Source organism: Toxorhynchites rutilus, chromosome 1 (genome assembly GCF_029784135.1).
Source record: "Toxorhynchites rutilus septentrionalis strain SRP chromosome 1, ASM2978413v1, whole genome shotgun sequence".
Classification (NCBI taxonomy): domain Eukaryota; kingdom Metazoa; phylum Arthropoda; class Insecta; order Diptera; family Culicidae; genus Toxorhynchites; species Toxorhynchites rutilus.
Genome location: NC_073744.1, coordinates 55834429 through 55856706, shown reverse-complemented (window position 1 = coordinate 55856706; position 22278 = coordinate 55834429). Strand labels below are relative to the sequence as shown.

General features: G+C 38.9%; 1 protein-coding gene across 1 annotated transcript in view; it reads left to right on the top strand.

Moving 5' to 3' along the window:
- LOC129763263 (lutropin-choriogonadotropic hormone receptor) overlaps positions 1–22278 on the top strand; it is a 105914-nt gene that overhangs the window by 73835 nt on the left and 9801 nt on the right. Inside the window, exons 6-13 of the mRNA XM_055762161.1 lie at positions 4267–4335; positions 4422–4496; positions 4607–4724; positions 4792–4974; positions 20220–20332; positions 20471–20719; positions 20788–20940; positions 20998–21140. Coding sequence (XP_055618136.1) covers positions 4267–4335; positions 4422–4496; positions 4607–4724; positions 4792–4974; positions 20220–20332; positions 20471–20719; positions 20788–20940; positions 20998–21140 — 1103 coding nt within the window. The remainder of the gene's footprint in view (positions 1–4266; positions 4336–4421; positions 4497–4606; positions 4725–4791; positions 4975–20219; positions 20333–20470; positions 20720–20787; positions 20941–20997; positions 21141–22278) is intronic.

Below are 22278 nucleotides of genomic sequence, written 5' to 3'. Positions count from 1 at the left end.
TTTTCTGCTTTGTGCGAGCATGCTTCGGAAAAAAATATCGTTCAGGCTGGAGTCGAGCTAAATTCTCGCCACATGACTGTGCTCGTGCTATTTTTAGGTGGCTGCTGCTCTACTATAGCACGCAATCGACAGGAGTTCAGCGTTCGAAATGTTTCAGCGGCTTTCATATCTTTGAAAGCCACAAAAAGTCCTCTACCATCCCCTCCTGCATTCGGAACTAGGCTCTAAATCCGGCAAATCGTGTTTGTTGATCGGATTCAGTACGGTCGACTCTTTCCGGGGATTTTTCATTCTTTCTTTTGACCACAATTTTGTATGCTGCACAAACAACGCGGGCACATGCTGGCCAACGAGAGACAGCAATCGTTTGACCGTGTGGGCTTCTCCGGTTTTTTACGCTTGCTGGAACGAGCTTCAATTTTATTCGCAGAATGTTCTTCTCGGGCTCTGTTCCTTTTTTATTTCAGTACCACCACACTGTGCTATGGGATAGCAAAGTGATGGTTTTATAACATAATCCCGAATGAGAAGGAATGGAAAATACTGAGAAAACACGATTTTTATTGAATCTACTGACTATAATCAGTTCGATGCAAGATGCAGATCTTTGGTCTGGGAAGGAGTAGTTTTCTCAAAATTATTTAATTTTAATTTTCATTTTTGAAAAAAAAAACGTAGAATTTTGAACGTTTATGATTTCTTGATAGATCACAAATTTCACAAATATGTTCACAAATATTTCTACGTACCTATTACAATGAAAAGTTGTGATAGAAAATAAATATTTTTTTTATCGTTTGAACAATTTAAAAATGTCAAGCATCATCTTAACAAGAATTCCACGTTTGGATTGATCCATTGGTACAAGCAATTGTGCCAATGGATCAAGTTTTCAGTGCTTTGAGGCACCCCTGAATCATGTCCGATTGAGCTGAAATTTTGCAAAGGTAATTTGTTTGGGCCAATAAACAAAATGTACATGGTCGGTGCATTGAATTCGATGATTTTTTCCCATACCTTCATTGTCACTCAGTCCCAGAAGGTCTATTCGAACAATTTTTTTTTCGAGATGACACCAGCTCTCGACGTTTTATGCATTTTTAAGTCATTCGTTATCGAACTTTTTTTTTTAGATTTTAATGGTACACCTATATACTCCAAACCTATATACTATATACTCCAAACGAAAATCAAAATGACAGATCCAGACAACCAGTGAATATGAACAAAATGAACTCGTTTGTTATTGTCATCAATATAATGAGGGAAGTGTGTTTCAAACTGAAAAAAAGTCATTTACACTGAAATAAAATTATATTCGTTACTCGTGAATATTTGTTGATATTCTGAAGCAGCCCTTACACGATCAATCGTATTGACATTAGTTCAACAGAATGACATTGAAAATTATCGTGTAATTGAAATAATGACGAAAATACGGATTTTCTGATATCGGTTCATCATTACTGAAACAGGGCAGGGCACGTTCATTTTATCAATAACGGTTGATAAAATGAGGTAGTTCATTTTATCGATAACGATTGATAAAGTAAGGTGGGCTGAGTTCATTTTAGAACAACAAAGTACGGTGTCGACATCTAGGAACGGTTTGAATGAGTGAAGCAACCAGAAGCCATTATAATAACTGTGGAAAAAAGCAGCTTGAAACCATCAAAAGATCAATGAAAATAAATGCTGATAGTATTTCGAATTCTCAAAACATGCTATTCTAAACATGTTAAAACCATTGCTGAAGGTCATTATAAGGGTGAATCAAATTTTTGAGATTATAATTAAAAACCGACAGCATTAATTTTCGTTCAAGACTCTTCCACTGTTTGAAGAAAACTTTTCAGACCATAAAACCGAATATTCATTTGATACAGAAAATAAAATTTTCATTGATAATTTTCATTTCGAAAACGTGTTAATTCCTTCCACGGATGTGAGTGCAAGATTTGCTGCACTCCTACAAGTTGTCTGAAACGGCTTCCTTGTTGTGAATCATTGTACATATCCAGTTACCCTGGTATGCTCTGAAGGTTCACGCATTAGTATTAGTGAATAAGCAGCAACATATTTTGTGCAGTAACATCGTAATTCTGCGAGCTCTTTTCATTTGTGTGCGTAATTTTGGTATAATATATAAAAATTGAATCATACCTATTAAATTGGAGATCATAATAATACAGGGTTTTCCAACTTTAAATTCCGAAAGTAAATTAAAATAAAACACACTTAGAATTCGAATTTTGATGAAACTTTTATTTCAAATTAAAGTTTGGTTTATGCCATTATGTGTGAAATACAACATCATTCGACCATTCCACCTAGGGCTTCCTCGCACACCTTGATCCGGAACAGGTAATTTTCGATGACTTTTCGGCACATATGGGGCGGTATCTCGGTCATAACTTCACGAATGTTGTCTTTCAAATGTTCAAGAGTTTACGGAGAGTTGGCATAGACACGGTCTTTCGCATAACCCCACAAAAAAAAGTCTAGCGGGTTCAAATCGCATGATCTGGACGGCCAATTGGCATCACCAAAACGCGAAATTATGCGTCCCTCAAATTTCGTTCGCAATATTGCCACGTTCGGTCGTGTTGTGTGGCACGTGGCGCCGTCCTGCTGAAACCACATGTCATCCGTATCCATATCTTCAATTTGTGGCAAAAAAAAACCGGTTAACATGCGACCATAGCGCTCACCATTCACAGTTACCGTCTCGCCGTCCTCATTTTCAAAGAAATACGGCCCGATGACTCCACCAGACCATAATGCGCACCAAACAGTGACTTTTGGCGGATGCAATGGCCTCTCAACAATCACGTGTGGATTTTCTGAGCCCCATATACGGAAATTTTGGGTGTTCACATAACCACCGAGCTCGAAATGTGCCTCATCGCTGAAGAAAATTCGATGCGAAAATTCAGCATTTTGCTGCTGTTGTTCGTTCACCCAATGGACGTATGCCTGGCGCATTCCATGGTCACCACGCTCTAATTTTTGTACCAGTTGGACTTTATATGGATGTAGGTGCAAGTCCAAATTCAAAATTCGCCACAATGATGTGTTTGACAAGCCCAATTGCTAAGCACCCCGTGGAATCGAAACATTCGGGTCATCCTCCACAATGGCAGCAACAGCAGCAATATTTTCGGCCGAGCGCACATTACGATGATGCACAGGTTTCACAATATCCGCTACGGATCCAGTTTGTTCGAATTTACGCACTACATTAGCGAATGTGTGCTCTGTAGGCCGTCCATGACGACCAAAATCCGTCCGTAATGCTCGAAAAACATTTGCCGGTTTTTCATCATTTTTATAGTATAATTTAACAAAATTAACACGTTGTGCGATGCTAAAACGATCCAAATTGTAAAATGGCAGACATTCAACTAACGATATGACGCTTTGGTTGACAGCTATGTCAAACGGTTGTCAGCGCAGGGATGTATACTTTCGGAAGCCCGAAATGGAAAACCCTGTATATATGGTGCCATTTTGCGGTGGCGGCCATTTTGGATTTGCATTCAATTTGCTTGCAAATCAAAATTTAATTTTTTTTTCAAGTGTAATATTTTTTCGAAAAAGGCTAATTGGCTATAATTTGACATTTCGGTCGTCTGAATTGGTTTGTTAGTTCAAAAATTAACACTTTTTGAAAAAAGTAATTTTTGCAAAAAAAGGGGAAAAAGTCGATTTTTCGGACCACCCTAAAAAGAAAATGGCACCCTAATAAAAAAATGCGTGTCCCATATTTTGCGGTAAGGAACAAGACTAACACTTTTCACGAAAATCTGAGAACCACTTTATCGGTTTGGCATGGAATGGCTGATTTACTATATAGCAATACAATTTTCACATTTCGTTGAAATGTAGTGGGATTATTTGCATTGAAATAGGCATGCATTAGCTACTCGACTTGTTCCACAACTCCACTCTGAATGGCTAGTGCCTTTTTATTTGATTGAGCATTCGCTTTGAACATGAGCAATACAGGATGTAGAATGGGATGGACCACTTGTGCAATGAAATAAGGTGAATTCATTTGGCCAGAGGCATAACGAAGACAGCTTGAGTACATAATATCATTTGAAATGGTTCAGATGGTACGGTTTATAATGAACTGTTTCTGACATTCACAATACGATGAAATACAAGCATTGCGTGATGCTTCATGATGGGTGGTAATGAGAAGATCGATTGTGTATTTGTTTTCAATGGAGACGCGCTATATTCATTTTATTCTTTCTCCAGAATTTTAGATAATAATGCCCTCACCAACATTCATGGTGCTGCGTTCTTTGGCTCTGAGGTAGCAAAACTGTAGGTATCAAACTCAGTTATTAATTATATCGTTAATTAAATCCATCATGTTTGCTTCTTTCATTACATGTCACAAATCTGTGTAGAAGCCTGAAAATGAACGTTAAGTTGAAAAGTATACACCAATCAGCTTTCGTTGGAATTAGAAACATCCGAGAACTGTGAGTGCCCTTCATCAAAAAAGTATAAAGACATACAGAGAAACATATATTAATTAATTTAAATAACCCCTCTCTACCGCAATATGTGTTGATACCATTTTCGTTTCCAGCGATCTCTCCGGGACAGCCATCGAAGCCATGCCAACCGAGGGTTTGAGTGATCTGGAAGTGCTTCGCATTCAGAACACACACTCGTTCAAAACGATTCCATCGGTTTACAACTTCAGGGTGAGTTTGTGAGTTTTCCGGCTTTAGTGAAAAATTGCTCACCAGGCCGACGTTTTCCATTCCGCAGAATCTACAAATCGCTTTCCTCACCCACTCGTTCCACTGCTGTGCGTTCAAGTTTCCCGCCCGTCACGACCCGGACGGGCACGAGCAAAATCTGCGACGCTTCCACGAGGCCCAGAAGAAGTGCATTGCCAATGGGTATTCGACTCCGCACGTTAGGCTTGCCGGGTTGGAAATAATAGATGGAGTAAGTTGCAATGTGATTCGCGATGTTTGAATGGTTGCTCGTGTTGTATTCAGCGCCGCCTGTTTTCGAACTATTACAAATTTGTCTTTTGGTGGGAAAGAGGAATTGCATTTCCACCTCCACATTCGCAGTATGATTGATGGGTGTATTGGATTTCTTGGGCACACGAGAGTCTATCGATGGGATGATGCTGTTCAATAACTAGTGGACCATCTGGTCGATGTGGTGGTCACAATCGTTAGATTTATTTGCAATTCCCATTAGCGTTCGTTTCTTCCGGATTTTTAGGAGGGAAAATTTCATAAAGGGTGTACCGTTTGAAATCTGCACACACTCAAATTACTCTAACTTTTGATTCGTTGGGTAAACTTATTTAAAATTTTGTAAAAAGCGCTCCAAGGAGGGCGGGTGGTGTTAGGACTTAGTTGTACATGAAATTTGGAAAATCGAAATTTTGTGTTCGATGCCAAATGACTTCAAAATGCATCAAACTTTATTTATTCACTTCGTCAAACAAATGTAGACTACACACTTATACACTAATGTTACAATGTTTTCTTAGGTTAAATATTATTTTTGCAGTACATGTTTCTTTTTAGCTGTTTTTTATTCATTGTTGTGTCAATTATTTCGCAGTGCTGATTGTATATACGCATCATGCGATTGATAGGGGCGTTATTTGCATAGTTTGCTCTGGATGTTTTGGTTAGAAACAAATTTCGTGTTCTTAGTTGACGCCCATGTACATAGAAATTTAGTTTTTCCAGTAAATCAGCTGACTGTACTCGTTGCGAAATTAGGTCATTAACAAAAGAAAGCATTGCAAATTCACGCCGTTCTTTTAGTGTTTGGATGTTTATGAGCATGCAGCGTGCTTCATATGAAGGAAGTGGAAATGAGGTCCAGTTGAGTTTACGAAGTGCAAATAGAAGAAACTGTTTCTGGACTGACTCAATGCGTTCTTCATGTACGACCATATACGGGTTCCAAACGATGTTACAGTATTCCAGAATAGGCCTTACATATGTAATATATAAAAGCTTTATTGTGTATGGGTCCTGGAAGTTATGTGAGAAGCGTTTGACAAAACTTAACACACTATTCGCCTTATTTATTACAGAGTTGTAGTGTTCTCTGAATGTGAGTTTACAGTCCAGGACGACGCCTAGATCTCTAACTACTTCACATTTTTCTTCATTTTGATTTCCAAGACATATTACAATATTTGGTACATGTTTTTTTCTGCTAAATGTTATAGAGTGTCACTTTTTCACATTCAGTTTTAGTAGATTTTTATCACACCAAGTATGGAATACATGTATTTCGTTTCGAAATGTTTCGATGTCGTTTTCATTACCAATTTCCGCGAAAAGCATTCATGTCGTCGGCATACACAAGTACATTGATACGCTTGAGAACGAGGGAGATGTCATTAACGTACAGAATGAAAAGAAGAGGACCAAGATGAGAGTTCCATTTCAATTTCCTGCAATTTGAAGAGTAGTAATGGAATGTCGATGCGGTCAAATGCTTTACTGAAGTTAGTGTAAAGAGCTTCTACGTGTTAGCCATTTTCCATTCCATTCCATTTCCATTTCCATACACGTAATTCTATTCTTTACTTTTTTTTTTTTTTATCTTCGCTTATTTTTCGTCGGCCTATTTCCACCACTTTAGTGCCAATCACCGACATCAGGGAGGCGACTCCACCTGTTCCTACCTATCAGACTCAACAACTCATGAGCCGGGCCAACTTCTTTTACTTCCGCTCCGAAGGAAGACGTAACCAGAGATTTTTCGCCTCAGAAAATCCCAACGACGCCAGCTGGGATTGAACCCAGGCCGATCGGATTGTGAGGCTGTTACGCTAACCATACAACCACTGGCGCCGTCTATTCTTTACTTGTTGGAAGACTTTTTCGTTGACTATTGCTCCGAATAGTTTAGGCATGCAAGAGATAATGGCAATTCCACGATAATTACGCACGTCAGATTTAGCGCCTGATTTAAAGATAGGTACCAAAAAACGTCGAGATCTGGTATCATATCGAGAACAAAAATGTTGAGGATAAAAAAAGAAAAAAATAATAATTCAATTTAAATTCAAATACGCCATAAAAGATGTGGAGTTATGGCGAAGGTGGGAACAGACTCGCTTGCAGAGGGCTCTGAATTCCGAAAAATGTCTGCTGCATAACAATGGTTATTACAATATACAACAATATTATTACGGGCGAATTCTAATTACACCCAGGTTTTTTTTTTGCGCGGTTTTTTTACGATGTTTTTTACGCGGATTTTCCAATTAACGCGGTTTTTTTACGATGTTTTTTACGCGGATTTTCCAATTAACGCGGTTTTTTTACGCGGTACCCGCGTAAAAAAAGACCAGTGCAATATCACATCTCTCCCTTAGCTCACATTTTTCACTCATGTTCCCTTAGAGCATATTACGGTAATTAGTGCTTGTAACGGAGCTTACAGCTTAGTGCCGCACCTTATCACGATTCTTACGTGGGTTTTAGGTGTTACGTAACGGTGAGCTCGCCGGGAGGTACAACGGGACGGGGTTTTTACGGGTAGCGATTCGTGAATGGATTTCCCTGTCTACTTAGTTCTGGACGGTCCAACAGTGGTACTGCACGTGCATCGGCAGAAGAGTGTACAAATTACTAGGGAATCTGCTAGCAGCAGCAGATGACCTCATTCGTGGGGAAAACCGAACTATAGCCTATAGCCAGTAACCAACGAAATTGCAGGAAAAAACTACGGGTTTTCGGAAGCGAGCAACTTTTTACTTCCGTTATACATAAGGATAGCCCCATCTGATATCTATCATTAGGTAACATGGTTTTTTTTACGCGGATTTTCGAATTAACGCGGTTTTTTTACGCGGATTTTCCAATTAACGTGGTTTTTTACGAGGTACGTATCCCCCGCGTCAAAAAAACCTGGGTGTACAGCCACTTGGCATACTCAGAGGTATGATCAAACCGACTTTGGAGTTCTTCGACCATTTCGTTTGTGGAGCGGTCGGCTAACGGAACGTGCCTGGGTGATTATTATTATTATTATTATTTATTATTATTATTATTTATTATTTATTCATCTGACTTTTGTTGAATTAAGGAATGAATTAAGATGGGGAAAAACCAAAAAGAGAAGGCCAAAACCCCATATCTTTTCATTCACATGCAAAACATATATAAGTATAAAAAAGTAGCACATTTTGAACACAACAAATATAAAAAAGTAAATAATAATAGGCGTCAACTGTGGTCAAATCATAAAAAAATAACAAAAAACTGATTGGGAACTGGGCCCTTGTCCATAGTTAATGTCGTTGTCAGTAGTTCATCCTATTCAGTTCTGTGAGTCTGTGTTTGAATGCGGACGCAGTAGAGCCAAAATCAAAGTGAGCGAAAACTTAATTGAAACTTGCCGACATGAATCGCACAGGGTCATGGAGGCCGTACAAAGTATTTCGGGGCTCAAGAAGCAGAAAGAAGCAGAAAAAAAACAGCTTGGTCAATACTCCTTCTCTGTTCCAGTGTCTGTAGTCCCAGCAATCTGCATCGATCTTCGTATCGGGGAAGGTTCAATGCATCTCGCCACGAAAGACGTCGGAGGGCATATCTAACGAATTTCCTCTGTATTGCTTCGACTCTTGCGGTCCATGTTGACTGGTATGGGCACCAAACTACAGAGTTAAATTCCAGAATCGATCGCACCAGAGTGCAGTATAGAGACCGGAGGCAAAGTGGGTCGTTAAACTCTGTGATCAGCTTGTTTCGGTAGGACGGTGTTTAATTGAGTGTTTCAAAGATTCAATTGTTGTTTCTTTAGTAATTGTTTAGGTAGTAATACAATAATTAAAGAAAAAAATAGCTTATAGTGTTCCGTATGCGATTACGTTTAAGGATAATCAAGGTTAAAGACTAAAGGAAACTCTTCTCTCCTGAATTAACTCACTTTATAAACCCTTTGTTAACAGGAAAGCCTGTTCATCAGGCGGCTTATCTAGAGCCTTGCGGCTGGACAATTCAGCCAAATATCGGGTGAGTCCGAATCCACGACGAAACGGACGAGAGTCAACCCGGAATGTCCGACCAATACTCGGTGCATCCGCAGTATCCCGCGGTGTGCGCTAAACACACTGCACTTTTGGAGAAACCCACCTGTGGGGTCGGCCGTATGCCACTGGCAATCGCCCGAGCGTGCCGGAGCTGTCGAATGCACCTCTTGCCTGTAGGACCGCTGATGGACCAACTGTCCGCACCCGAAGGGCGATCCAAGGGAGATGAAGGGCCTCGTTCGGTTCTATGCTAACTGGTGCATTGGTGTGAGTGTAAGCACATCACGTGACAACTTACGTGCACACAGTTGGACTGATGGTGGACCCTCATCGGGTTGTCTTGCCTATGCCCCACACCACCGATCGCAGACTACCCTTAGGCCAACACGTCCCCGAGTTCTGGAGCGAATCCGGAGATCGACTAGCATTCGCGTCACCACTTTTCATGTAAACAAAAACAAAATAAAATTCGTATGAAAATCTTGTTCTTGTTGTGTCCACGGATCAGTTGAATCTTTTTAAAAACAGCACATTGACATATCCGCGCTGCCGGCATTGAGCTTCGTTTACTAGTTTAGGGGAGCGTAAAAGAATAGCTGATTTTCAGTTGGAATGGACACGTTTTCAAAATTGAAATTATGAATGAAAATGATCGTTTCCATATCAAACTAGTATTCTATTTAAACGAAAAACATTTTTGTTTGCAGGTGGTGAAAAAGTCTCATACGAAAATTGTTTATGAAGACAATTCTATATGATAGGGGTCTCCGTAGCCACATTGGTTGCGCGTTCGCTTAGTAAGCGATCGATCGTGAGTTCAAAACTCAGGGCCCTCATTTGACCATATTTGTGTTGTTACAGAATAACTACGTCCACGCAACAATCATCAGCGATGGAGATCGATCCACGGTCGAAATTAGATCGATTCATCCATACAATTGCTCTGCTCTGCAAGAAACATCGGGCTGCTGTTCTATAAATAACTCAATAATGATCAATCAACTGTCTCCGCTGTCCGGTCTAACTGGATAATGGAAGAACAAATAGAAAACTCTCACGCCTAAATGGCTACTGTGTAAAAATGTGTACCATATGCAATGGTATAGAAGGAAATACTCTAACCCCGAAAAATGGCAACTGTGTAATGTGCTAATTATAGATATGATAAACATGTGACATGTACACGATTAAAATTCGGCTCTGTTACAGCTAAAATGCTAATGAGCCTAAAATAAAAAAAATAAAAGACGGGTGGGTAATGTCGGGGACATAACCGGAGTGACGTAGGACTATACAAAGGGGACAGCTTTTGTTAAATATATATTTTAAATATATTGTTTTATTTTCTTCTCCTATGTGAATACCTAACTATCTACCTGAAAAATGGATTAGTTTACTGTTTACTCTTTATGAATATGTTGATGGTTCTGAAAAGAACCTTTGGTGTTGTGTTTTTGTTATCACTCGATATTCCCATCTTGTTAGGTTAAACCTTAAGATATTTTTTTGGGGTCCGCGTGTTTTATACTCTAGCGGTACACACTCACCGGATAGAGACAAATCGGCAGACTCAGCCAGAGGGGCGAGTCCAACGAGACGAACGAATGAGCGTTAAATGGGAGCGATGGCAAAAAAATACATTCATTACGATTTGTTCGCTCGTTGGATTCACATAAAAAGGGTCCTTTTCAGGATCACAAAATTATCTTCAATCTAAAGAGTTTATTGTTTTGTTATCACTCGATATCCCCATCTTGTTCGGCTAAACCTTCCTGTTTAGCGATTTGTTGCCACTCGCCACAGCTTTCACAGTTGGAAAATTTCTTCCCATCCAGCTTTGTGACATGTTGTACTATAAATTACATTCAATGCGACGTGCCGACGCGCCACTCAGTGTCGCATTGGAGGCGATTTTAACCTGTAATTGAACATTTGCGATGACAGTGGTACAGGGTCGACTTTCAATGTGGGGTCATAATTTGGATCTCTATGTTTACAAAAATGTCCAACTAAATAAGTCGCATTACATGTCCGTCCAATTAGCTAAATGTCGAACTAATTGTAAATTACTGTACTTTCAATCTGGAAACAATTTAAGAATGGGTGAAAATTGAATAATCAGGAAAGTTCCCAACTATCAATAAGCTCAGAACAACTGCCAAATTCACATACTATCAGATCCTGGCTAACAAATTATGAAAAATTCAATTTGTGTTTTATTATTATTTTGGATATTGTTTTAGAAAGCATTGAACTGTATTTCCTAAACTCTTTTTTGGAAGGTTTAATGGCCCTGAAAAGCGCCTTGTTTTATGGAGGGTTCCAATTTAGAAAACTTAGTACTCGTGGTTTTGAAAAAAAACCATTTCGAATGCCCTCGATGCCGCCTTGTTCTGGATTTGCCACCAAAGCAGTTTGTATAAAGAACAAACTTTTTTCTTCTGCTACCTGATGCCGTTTTGCGATTGCGTTTGCCACTCGCCATTCGCTGCAACTGCCTGTTGTCTTGATGTCCACCGAACCGAATGTGTTCTGTTCCGAATGCGGGTTTTCTTATCGTCGCGAGCAGCTTTGCCAGCTAACTCGATCACTTCGGCGGCCGAAACTATATAACGACGACTAGGTGGACTGGTGCACTGGTACTAACGCGCTCGGCCTAGCTACCCATGCGGGAAACTCCAGATCAACACGGTTCGAGCGGGATTTTGCCTTTCCCTTCACTTTTCCTCCTTTACCATGTCCAGACATGGCTGCTTGGGTTGGTTTGTTGATGTGTTGTGATGCGAACCGATGTGGTGTACGGTTTGAACGAGAATGATCGTTACGGCAGCGGAGCGGGTATTTTTAAGCTGACTGGCTGGCTCGAGAATTACGCATGTGTGAGACTGCGACCAATGTTTCGTTCATTTTTTTCTTTTTCCTTTCCAATCGTGCTTCATTATATTTCGCTGCTGCTCTGGTTGCCCGTTTTGGTCGGTACGATTTGAGGAGCACAAAATGGAGCAATCAAAAATGGGCACATAGTGCATTTTGACAATGGTTGATATTTCACAATTATTCAATTATTTATCTCAAGAAAAATGAAATGTTATTCGTTATGATAGATGCGTAGATATATTTCCTATCAATTGATGCAAAAACCTTTGCGATCTATTGAGAAATGCTCGAGTTATAAGCGTTCCAAATCTTGCATTTTTTCCTACTTGTTCAGTGCCTAGATTTCCATTTCACCCCCTTTATCTTCCGGTTAGACGTAGTCCTACGTCAAAAAAAAAACTCTATATGATGATGAAAAAATTCAGCAACAATGTTGGAATTGTTTAGCCATATGGTTGAATGAAAGTCAGAAACACGTGTTTCAAGTAATCAAATAACATGATGTGAAAATTTTTATTCAAAGTTAAGAATTTAAAAACCGGCTCAGTGTCTTCTAATCTGATAGAGAATACACTAACGAGTTTGGGACCCAAATTATGGCCCTGCTTTGAAGTTGCCACCAGACGTCGACACCATGCCACTGTCATCGCGAATTCGGCGCAAGCAGTTCAGAACAAATGTTTGCGTTTAGTATAACGATGCTAATGACGCAACGTATTATTGTGTTCGACTAAATGGAAACACACATATTTAAAATGAAGTGTCAAAGCACAATTGTCGCAACGCGACGCATAGCGCGGCTTTCTGGTCCCACCTACAGAATATTGTAGAAAGTGTGGAAAATGTAAAGAAAATAGAAATTGACTCCTTTTGACTCCAGCAGAAATAGAGGTTTTTTAGTTGGAGAATCACATGGATTAAATTTACGTCTCACCGAAACAATCCCTTTTCCGTTCGGAAGCTGAAATTCGGTTTTTGTTCGCGGGTTTCGAAAAGATTTTATAAAGGTGCTGACCAGTCTTCCGAAAAACACTTACACATGTCCACGCGATGTGAAAATTCCATGTTTTTGTTTGAATTCGAACATGATTTTCGCTAGTGTTGAATGTCTATCCCAAACACGAACAATGATACACAAATATAAACATGTGAAAACAAACACGATGTTTATAATTCAAGAACATCATGTACAAACATATTACCCGATGTCGCAGTATTCATTGCTTTCGTTTCGTTTCTTTTCATACACGGAAAGAAATTATTCATCCCAAAACATTTCTTCGTAGAATACCTTTTCACAGAAACGAACTTGAAATTTGGCTCGCATTACAAGAGTTGCACGAACAAAGAGGTTATGAGTTCATGCACATTTTGCAAGTCTGATTAAATAATCCTTGGTTTCGTGCAAAGAAAACGTTCTCTGAATATAAAGAAGCTTTCTATGAGCATTTTTTTGTGTGCTTGTTGGCAATTGAAGTCTGGGGAACCGACTGCACAGCGGGCGACGTCGTACAAATGGTGGCCAAATAAATAAATACTCAAAAATTAGTTTTAGGTGCAACCTTCAGCGGAATACAGCAGAACCAGCAGAGAAATTTCAGCGGCTAAAACACATCATTAATTTCTCGATGTTATCACAAACTGAATGAAGGAATAAAACTAAAAGCTATACTTACACTGCTCTACATATGCAATGTGTGCATGTGATTGCATCATCCTTTCTTCTTCTCTTCTTCGCTCGTTTTATAGCTCGGGTCGCGTTCGTCGCGAACAAGCAGTATTGGCCATTTGTAATCAAAGATCCAGCCAATATTGTTGCTCCCGTGGTCGAGTGGTTAGCGTCACGCCTAACATGTCACCGCTGAATAATTCTGGTACTTTAGATTCGATTAAAATTATAGAAATATTGTAATCAAAATTAGATGTGGGTAACTAAACATCTCCGCTACGCTCTATTCAATTTGAGTAGCTAATAATAGCGAATATCACATGAATTCAATATATAAATTGATGCGTGTACTAAATAATGATATCTATTGTGAAAAACTCTGATAACAATCGACGTTTATTTTGTTGAGAACAGATAAAGAGGTTTATTTTATTTGTCCAATATTTCAGACGAAGCACCCATTGTAATGATAGGAAAGCATTTGTGATTGGTGATGTGGTGTCCGATTCGCTGCTTCTACTCTACGCACTGCCGGTGCTTGGGGTAAAAATGCAAGAGAAACTGTACACCATGTTCGAACATCATGTGAAACATTGGGATTAAACACCGTATGTCCAAACATACTACGAATACAAACATGTCACATTTTCAAACATCGGTACGAAAAAATAATGTTTGTATTCAAACACAAAACTGCGAACAGCAGCGTGGACATGTTTATCCCGGACGCAGTGTGTTTTTTGTGAAACTTGGAAGACTGGTGCTGACCATTCTGGTACACCCAGACACCGAAAGTTTCTGTAGTCCGAAGGCGGTAGTCTTGAAGACCTGAACTGTTCGGGACCGTTTGATAGAGGGGCTCTACCATAGTCGTGCAATTAAAACGACGGGTAGTCTCTCTTGGGAGAGTGGCGCAAAAGCCATCTGGTTTTTAATCCTTCACCGAAAAATGGGTTCGCCGACGGTTCCAAGCTTCTGGCGTATTATGATCGCTCAGCAGAGTAGCGAAACGACTCGATGTGATCGTGTTTGGCCCGTGCTGTTGGAAAATAAATCGTACGGCAAGGGATTTATACAAACTTTTAACATATTATTTGTGTTACACAATCAATTTAAATCCCAACAACACAAATACACCTCGTTGATTCAACAGGACGTTATGCGTAAAAAAATAATTAACTTGTTGACGTTATGCCTAGCTGGTAGCTGAAGTCAAGTATATGTATACTAGAGTGCCAATGAAAATGGTCATCTCGAAATGGCATACCTTAGTGGAAAAGTGAAAAAAGTGAAAAAGAGGTACTTTAGTGTACACCCAAACTAGCGTTGGCTGAAAACATTTCATCTTTGCCAGAAATAATGCCATTTCGTGTGCTAGAGCAGGGATTTTCAAATGGTGCTCCGCGTGAAATTTGTGCTCCGCGAAGTTATAGCAAATGCTCCAACTTGAAAACCCACTATGAAGAAAACCATTCTTCAATTTAAATTTACAGGGCATATAGTGATTTATCTTGTTTACCCCGGGTCAGATGTCGTGTAACTCGCAAACGGAATAGAGATGTTCCCAGCTGGGTAATGTCAATGCTAATAGGATTTGTTTAATTGATTAAAAATGCAGATGCCCCGTCAAATAATTTTGCTATAAAAAGTGCTCTGCCATAAAAAAAATCTGAAAACCCCTGTGCTAGAGGGTCAAATGCGCAAAATATGAGCTGTTTTAAAAGCTTCAAAAAAGGTTTGTTTGTATGCGAGCTGACATCTCTTTCTGTTTTCTTTTCTCATTTCATTTGGGATTGTGCCAAAAAAAAGTCCATTCGACGTCAATGGGGAATGTCAAGGCCGGCTGGAATGCAAAGCTTTCAAAGATTTCACACGATCAAGGATGGAAAACAAGGGAGCATGATGTGATTTATGATTAATCGCAAACCGCACAGATCGCAATCTGTGCAAACTGCGACTAACTATTAATCCTCTCCCATCATAACCAAATGATTTTCTCTTGTTAACTCTGAGTTGACCAAAGCATTGCTAGACTGAAACTAGTTCGAATAATTGAGTTACTCTCCTTCCTCGTTTTGTTTACAACTCCTAACAAGAATTTGCTCCATGGGAATGAGTATCTCTATGACGTACGCTTTATGATTCTCGCTCTCTCGTCCGGGCGTTCAATTTTTCTCTCCGAGGGCGTTGAAACTGTGTGAGGAAAAAATGCGCTACAGCAGATAGGACGACTTTAATGTTTAATGTTCCACAGAGGATTTCTCAGATGGTGTTTAAATTCATCTACAAGAGACTACGAACAATAATCCCCCTCAAATCACTTATTTTATGAGTTAATGTAAATGCGTTATTGGCCAAGGCTATTACGACATCGAACACGTGGTCTTGCGAGATATATTTTTTCGCCAGCCCAAATACAGAACAATCCTTTCGGGCCCGAGGAAACTTGTGGCTAGAAAAGACCTTAATTACCTTGAATTAATCAAAAACATAAATTAGCGCAAATATGTCAACAGGTGTTTTTTTTGTGTAAGCACGTAAATATTTACTCATAAAATTTTAGGATTGTGGAACTCTACATAATTTGTATGTAGATAGACTATCCACAGTTTGTGGGGGAATACTCATACAACTCAAATGGGTAATGATTATCTGCTATCACAAAGCTGAGAAATTTTTTGACGTTTTGTTTTACTACTGATTCATTAAAAAAAAAAAGCTTTATTTTAAAATGTTTTTATATCCTGAGACTGGATTACCATATTGCACTGCTACTAAAACCGTAGGCTAACCTCAAGGATAATTTTTTATCCATTTTCGGCGAATAATCAATAGAGTGCCGTGTTATGAAACATCAGAACAATAACAAAAACAACATCACGATCATAAGGTGTTGGTTCGGTCATTCCAGACGACATTGGAATATATTCCATCTGATCATCTTTAGGAAGGTTAACGACCTTCAAAGGATAAATTTATCTTGGGAACATTAAATTGATGTTCATGACTTCCAGTCGGACGTTTATCCGCTCTGGTAATAATTGTGTGGACCTCACAAAGCATATATTCTAATGCCGTCAGTTCACTTAAATTCTTCGCATACCGTTTGATGATTAGGTAGGATGTTGATAATCATTTTCTGCGATACCGATTGTTCCAACAGTATTTATTCGATAATATGGAGATTGAAAACCTGATATTAACCAGATTCAAGCAAACAAATCTGCGGACAAAGCAGTATGTACACTCAAGAGATGCAACAAGTTTGAAGGGATATAAAAAAAAGCATTGGTCGTTCAATAAATCTACTGCCACATATGTCGGAAGTCCACGATATATGAATAACATATGTCCATACTAATTGCAACGAAAAACGTAACCACACAGAATTGGATTAATCAAATATGTGATCCGTTTTATCTACAGAATAAAAAAGGATCTTAAATTCCATTGAATTCGAAAAGTGTTTCGTGAAATCATTAATTGAATTATTACTAGAAAAAAATATGTGTGGGTTATATCTATGATATAACCGCAAGGTTGACGTGGGACTACCTTGGCTTAGCAATCATTTGTTTGTATTGATTAAATTTTTGATAGAATGAAACAATTTCCGAATTTCTGAAACACATTTCAGCCGGTGAAGCGCTCCTCTTAGCAATAAATATTGTAAATTCAAAAATATATATAATTGGAAAAATCTTATTAGAATTGAATAAGAATTTCGACTTTTATATATCAATGTGGTACCTCCCACATTCACAGTTAATGAGTATAATACGAAAAAATTAATAAACAGTAGGAAACAGACTAGGAAAAACTTCGCCTCCGCAGTTCAGGCGGCGATGAGTAGGATAGTATTAGTTACGGAATTAGATTCCTCATCCTTAGTGATGAGGAAAATAAAAAGGTGAAAATAAACAGGGGGTCTAGATTGTGTAACCGAGTAGAACGGTTGTGTTATTTTATTCGGAAAGAAAAAACTCCACTCGGTGCGCGCGCACCGGAACAAAAATGCCCCCTACTTACATGTATTTGCAATGCCAATTTCCCTACGTTCCTTGAATTGAAAGTCTGTGTTACGGAAACATATTTCAGTCGGAACAAATATGCCCCCTACTTACATGTATTTGCAATGCCAATTTCCCTACGCTCCATGGATTTGAAGTTAGTGTTGGGAAAATAAATTTCAGTCTGAAAAAAATACCCCCGACTTTCATGTATTGGCAATGCGATTCCTCCAACGCTGCTTGATTTGAAGTCTATGTTAGGGAACACATATCGGTGAGAACAAAAGTCCCCATACTTTCATGTATTTGGAATGCATATTTCGCCAAGGCTGCTTGGTTTTGATGGCTGTGTTGGGGAATCCGTAAATCGGGCCAATCAAAACGAGGCAGCTAGGGCGTTTAGATATCGCTTAACATTTTGCAGTTATTCAATTGTTTATCTAATGAAAAACAACATTTTATTAATTGCAATAGAAGCGTAGAAATATTCCCTATCAATTGATGCAAACATCTTTCCGATCCAGTAAGAAATGCTCGAGTTATAAGCATTCGGAATCTTTCATTTTTTCCTGCATGTTCTGTGTTTAGGTTTTCATTTTACCCCCCATATACTCCGGATAGACGTAGTCCCACGTCAAAATATTTGAAAAGCGATTTTGGGCGGGATGAGATTCGCCCAAATCTGCTGGTAATAAAATTAATCAATTGCATCCATTACCCGTCTTCTGTTTATCGGGCGGGAGACGACAGCAAAATAAAATCGACACGAGACTGAGTCAGCCACTCACTGCGTTCAGTGCAATAGAGAATTAAAAATCCCTCGATGAGTGTCGTAAGACTTTAGTTGATTGTCTCTTGTACACGTTCCGATCAAGAACTCGCCATCCGCTCTATGGAATGGGATTAATCGTTTGTGGCTTGCACTCACGATAAACCTTGAGTAGTAGAAGTAATGCTTCGAGTACAGATGTCTAAATTTTTCGTTTTTTGATTATCGATTAATCGTCGGATCATTTTCAAATATTCGATTCATCCGAATAATTGTCTTTCAGTATTCGTGATCTGCCATACAAATGAAACACAAATTTCTGCATTACTCGAGAATTTATCAAGCAAATTAAACCAAATTGGGCATGTGGAGGTTTTAGGGTGCAATAAATGTTTCTATTGTGGTTAGACACTCCACCACCTTTCTAAGGGGGAGCTGCCACATAAATGAAACACAAGTTTCTACATTACTCGAGAATTAATCAAGCAAATGGATCCAAATTTTCCATGCGAAGATTTTAGGGGACACGAAACGTTCATATGGTGAAATCTTCTCCCCTCTCTCTGATAAAATGCACTGCTATATCGTCTTCTATCTATATAAATAAAAATGGATCACCGAATATGTTGATAAGAGCAAAACTCGAGAAAGCGATTGTCCGATTTAGGCCTGTATTCATTCTATCATATTTTCAGTATCAAACATTTATTCCATGTAACGGAGAAACATGTTTTTGCAAGTGGATGAAAATTGAAAAAATTGAATTAATTTGATATTATGATGTCGAGTTTTGGTAGAAGTACTTAAATTTTATAGTAAAAAATAATTTTAAAGGGTAGATTAGTTGATCAATCAATGAACAGTTCTGCGATTGGATCCATGAACGTGCACTTCGTAAGAAAACGTGGATGTGATAACGAAAAATGAATTTTGGGCGGGATGAAGTTTGCCGGGTCAGCTAGTATATTATACAAATGATATACACGTTTTGGGGAATGGAACATTTTCTGTTATTTTTCGGCTCATTTAATGTAATAAATCGGGATATCATAACATGTGCTAAAAATTAACTTTGGGTGTAGTGCAAAAAAGAGGCACAAATTGTTTTTTCGAACCATCGGTAAACTTTGAAAAATCATTTTTCAAAAACAAAGGAAAAAGCTCCTCTGATATAGAAATATGTTTTATAAAAATTCCTCAACAACAAAAAATAGAAAAAAACATAGTTCAAAGCCATGAAAACAATGAAAAACGACTACAATTAATAATTGAGAAAATAAAATCAATTTTTCGGCAAGTTCAATTGTTTTATTAAAGGCTAGGCATTGGCTTCAATTTGATATATCGATTATATAAATCGGTTCGGTGGTTCAAAAGTTATGAATTTAAAAAAAAGGAATTTTTGGGAAAAAGTGGATTTTTTTTTATTTTTCGGACCACCCTAAAATAAAAATGGGCACCCTAATAAAAAAAAATAAAAAATACGTGTCTGATATTTTGCGATAAGGACAAAATTACCACTTTTCGAGAAAATCTGAGAACCACTATATCGATTTAGCATTGAATGGCTGTTTGGTTGACTCAGATAACAGTTTGAGATTTATTTGTAATTCCTGAATGCTTTTAGAACAAAAGTAATAATTGAAACTGAAATATACAGTACCGGAATCCCATCACCTGCTTAATTGTCGTGGGCTTTCCGAACGAACCGAATTGTCGCAAAATCAATTCAGTTTTGCAGCTTCCACTACCGCAGACGGATTCCGCCTGCTTTCCATCGGGGATTTTTTCCACATCAAAGCCACGTGAAACACAATTCGATAATGAGTCCCTTGTATCCTCCAGGCAAAACCAATGGAAAAACTTAAAGACGGAATGGAAGCTCTGAAACGCAAAAGACGCCACACTCCAGCGGTCGACGAAGCGAATGGTTTTGGATGGTTGCGCGTTCCGCCCAGGTAAGCGACCCCTATCATCCTTCCCACCGGGTGTGCTCCTCAGTAACGATTGATTTACGCCAATTTTCGACCTTCGCCTTGTAAACGTTCACGCCAGGGGAGAATGCAACAGGCTTTCTCTATTGGTTTATTTTCCAGGAACACGTTGAAAGGAGTTAAAGGAGATGAACCACACGAAGCTGACGATGTCTTGATTAGTTCAGTCAACAGTGCGTACGCGATGAGCGACGGATTCCTTCAACCGATCACCGGACTGCCCATTGATGAGTCGATAATCCGGGAAGATGTATCCGATCTGTACACGGAAAATCCTCTGCCGGGTGTGTTCCACGAAACGGAGATACAACCCGCTTCGATGGAGGCGCTGTGTGGAAATCTCACACCCACGTGAGTTCCCATTTGATGGAGGTGGGATTAAACTGTAATTTTCAGCACAACTGTTTGCTTTGTTCTAGAATTTTCGATGTTAAGTGTTATCCGATGCCTGACGCGCTGAATCCGTGCGAGGATGTAATGGGCTCCCACTGGCTGAGAGGTTCCGTTTGGGTGGTTGTGCTGCTGGCGGTGTTCGGTAATGTTGCGGTGCTGGTCGTGTTATTCTCCAACAGGTATGGATGGAAACTGTTGCCTTTAAGAGCTTGCGATAACACGTGTAGCATTTTTAGGACCGACTTATCCGTTCCAAAGTTCCTGATATGCCATCTGGCGTTCGCCGATTTGTGCATGGGCCTCTACCTACTGCTGATTGCAGCCATCGATGCCCACTCGATGGGCGAGTACTTCAATTTTGCTTTCGACTGGCAGTATGGTGAGTTTGTTAACACTATTAAACTGATTAATGCTCGAACTGTGTTTCTGAATTGAATTTTGGAATACAATGGCTGAGTTGAGTTGATTAAATTGCATTTAACTTTGTTGTTATGTAACTTAGGTTATGTTGATATGGCAATTCCATGCCAAATCAGCCAAAAACATCAAAATTTGACGCGAGCCTCTTCGACTTTATTGAAACTTGGTACATATGCTGGATGCTACGTGAAATCACAATTTTCCTGATCACATGATCAATTTAAATTAAGACTGATTTTTGACAAAAAAGTGATCTTTCTTTCGAAAAAAACGTAACTCACAATTCAGATGCCTGATTCAAATATGTTGTTGGAAAATTAATGATCCATTTAGTAAAACGTTGATGGGTTTGAGCCTAGAGGCACGGACGGGATCTTGACATAGGACCTGTGATTGTATGTAGTAATCGCATTTGCAATTTTTTCTCTTTTGGTACATCAAATGGATGCCCTGGAAAAAACGTTTCCTGTATGAGCTTGTATCCTTTACCGGGTTAGATGACATAACTACGAGAATCCGGAACCACATTCTGTTCAAAAATGTACACAAAAATACCGTCAAAGCCATTACTACCCTTTTCTTCGGTTTATTCAATTATGCAGAAGAAGACCAAGAGTCATCGTGTATCATTTTTAAACACAAGTCTTAATAGTTAAGATCTACATAAATATAAGCCTCAAGTCAAATAAATCTATGACTACAGAAATATATTATAGATCAAAATAGCATTTACTCATTCGTCGCCACGTTGTCCGGCACACTGTTTGTAATAACTTTATAGCCCGGTGATGGATATTGTGTATTCTATGGTCATGAGTGCTCTCTGCTGATGTATAGGAAAGGGAAAGGAAAATGGACATGCGCATTCGAGGAAGTGAATCGGGTTTTTTGGGAAGACATATATGGGTAGCATAATATTACGATCGCGACTACTCAAGCGATCATAATCTAATATGCGTGAGTATACCCTTTCGAAATTCTAAATCAGGAGCCAGTTAAATTCATTACAGGTCGGACTCGATTATATGTGATTCGATTATATACAATTTTTGACTCGATTAAAAAAAAAAAAATTTGGAAAAAAATATTTTTTTTAA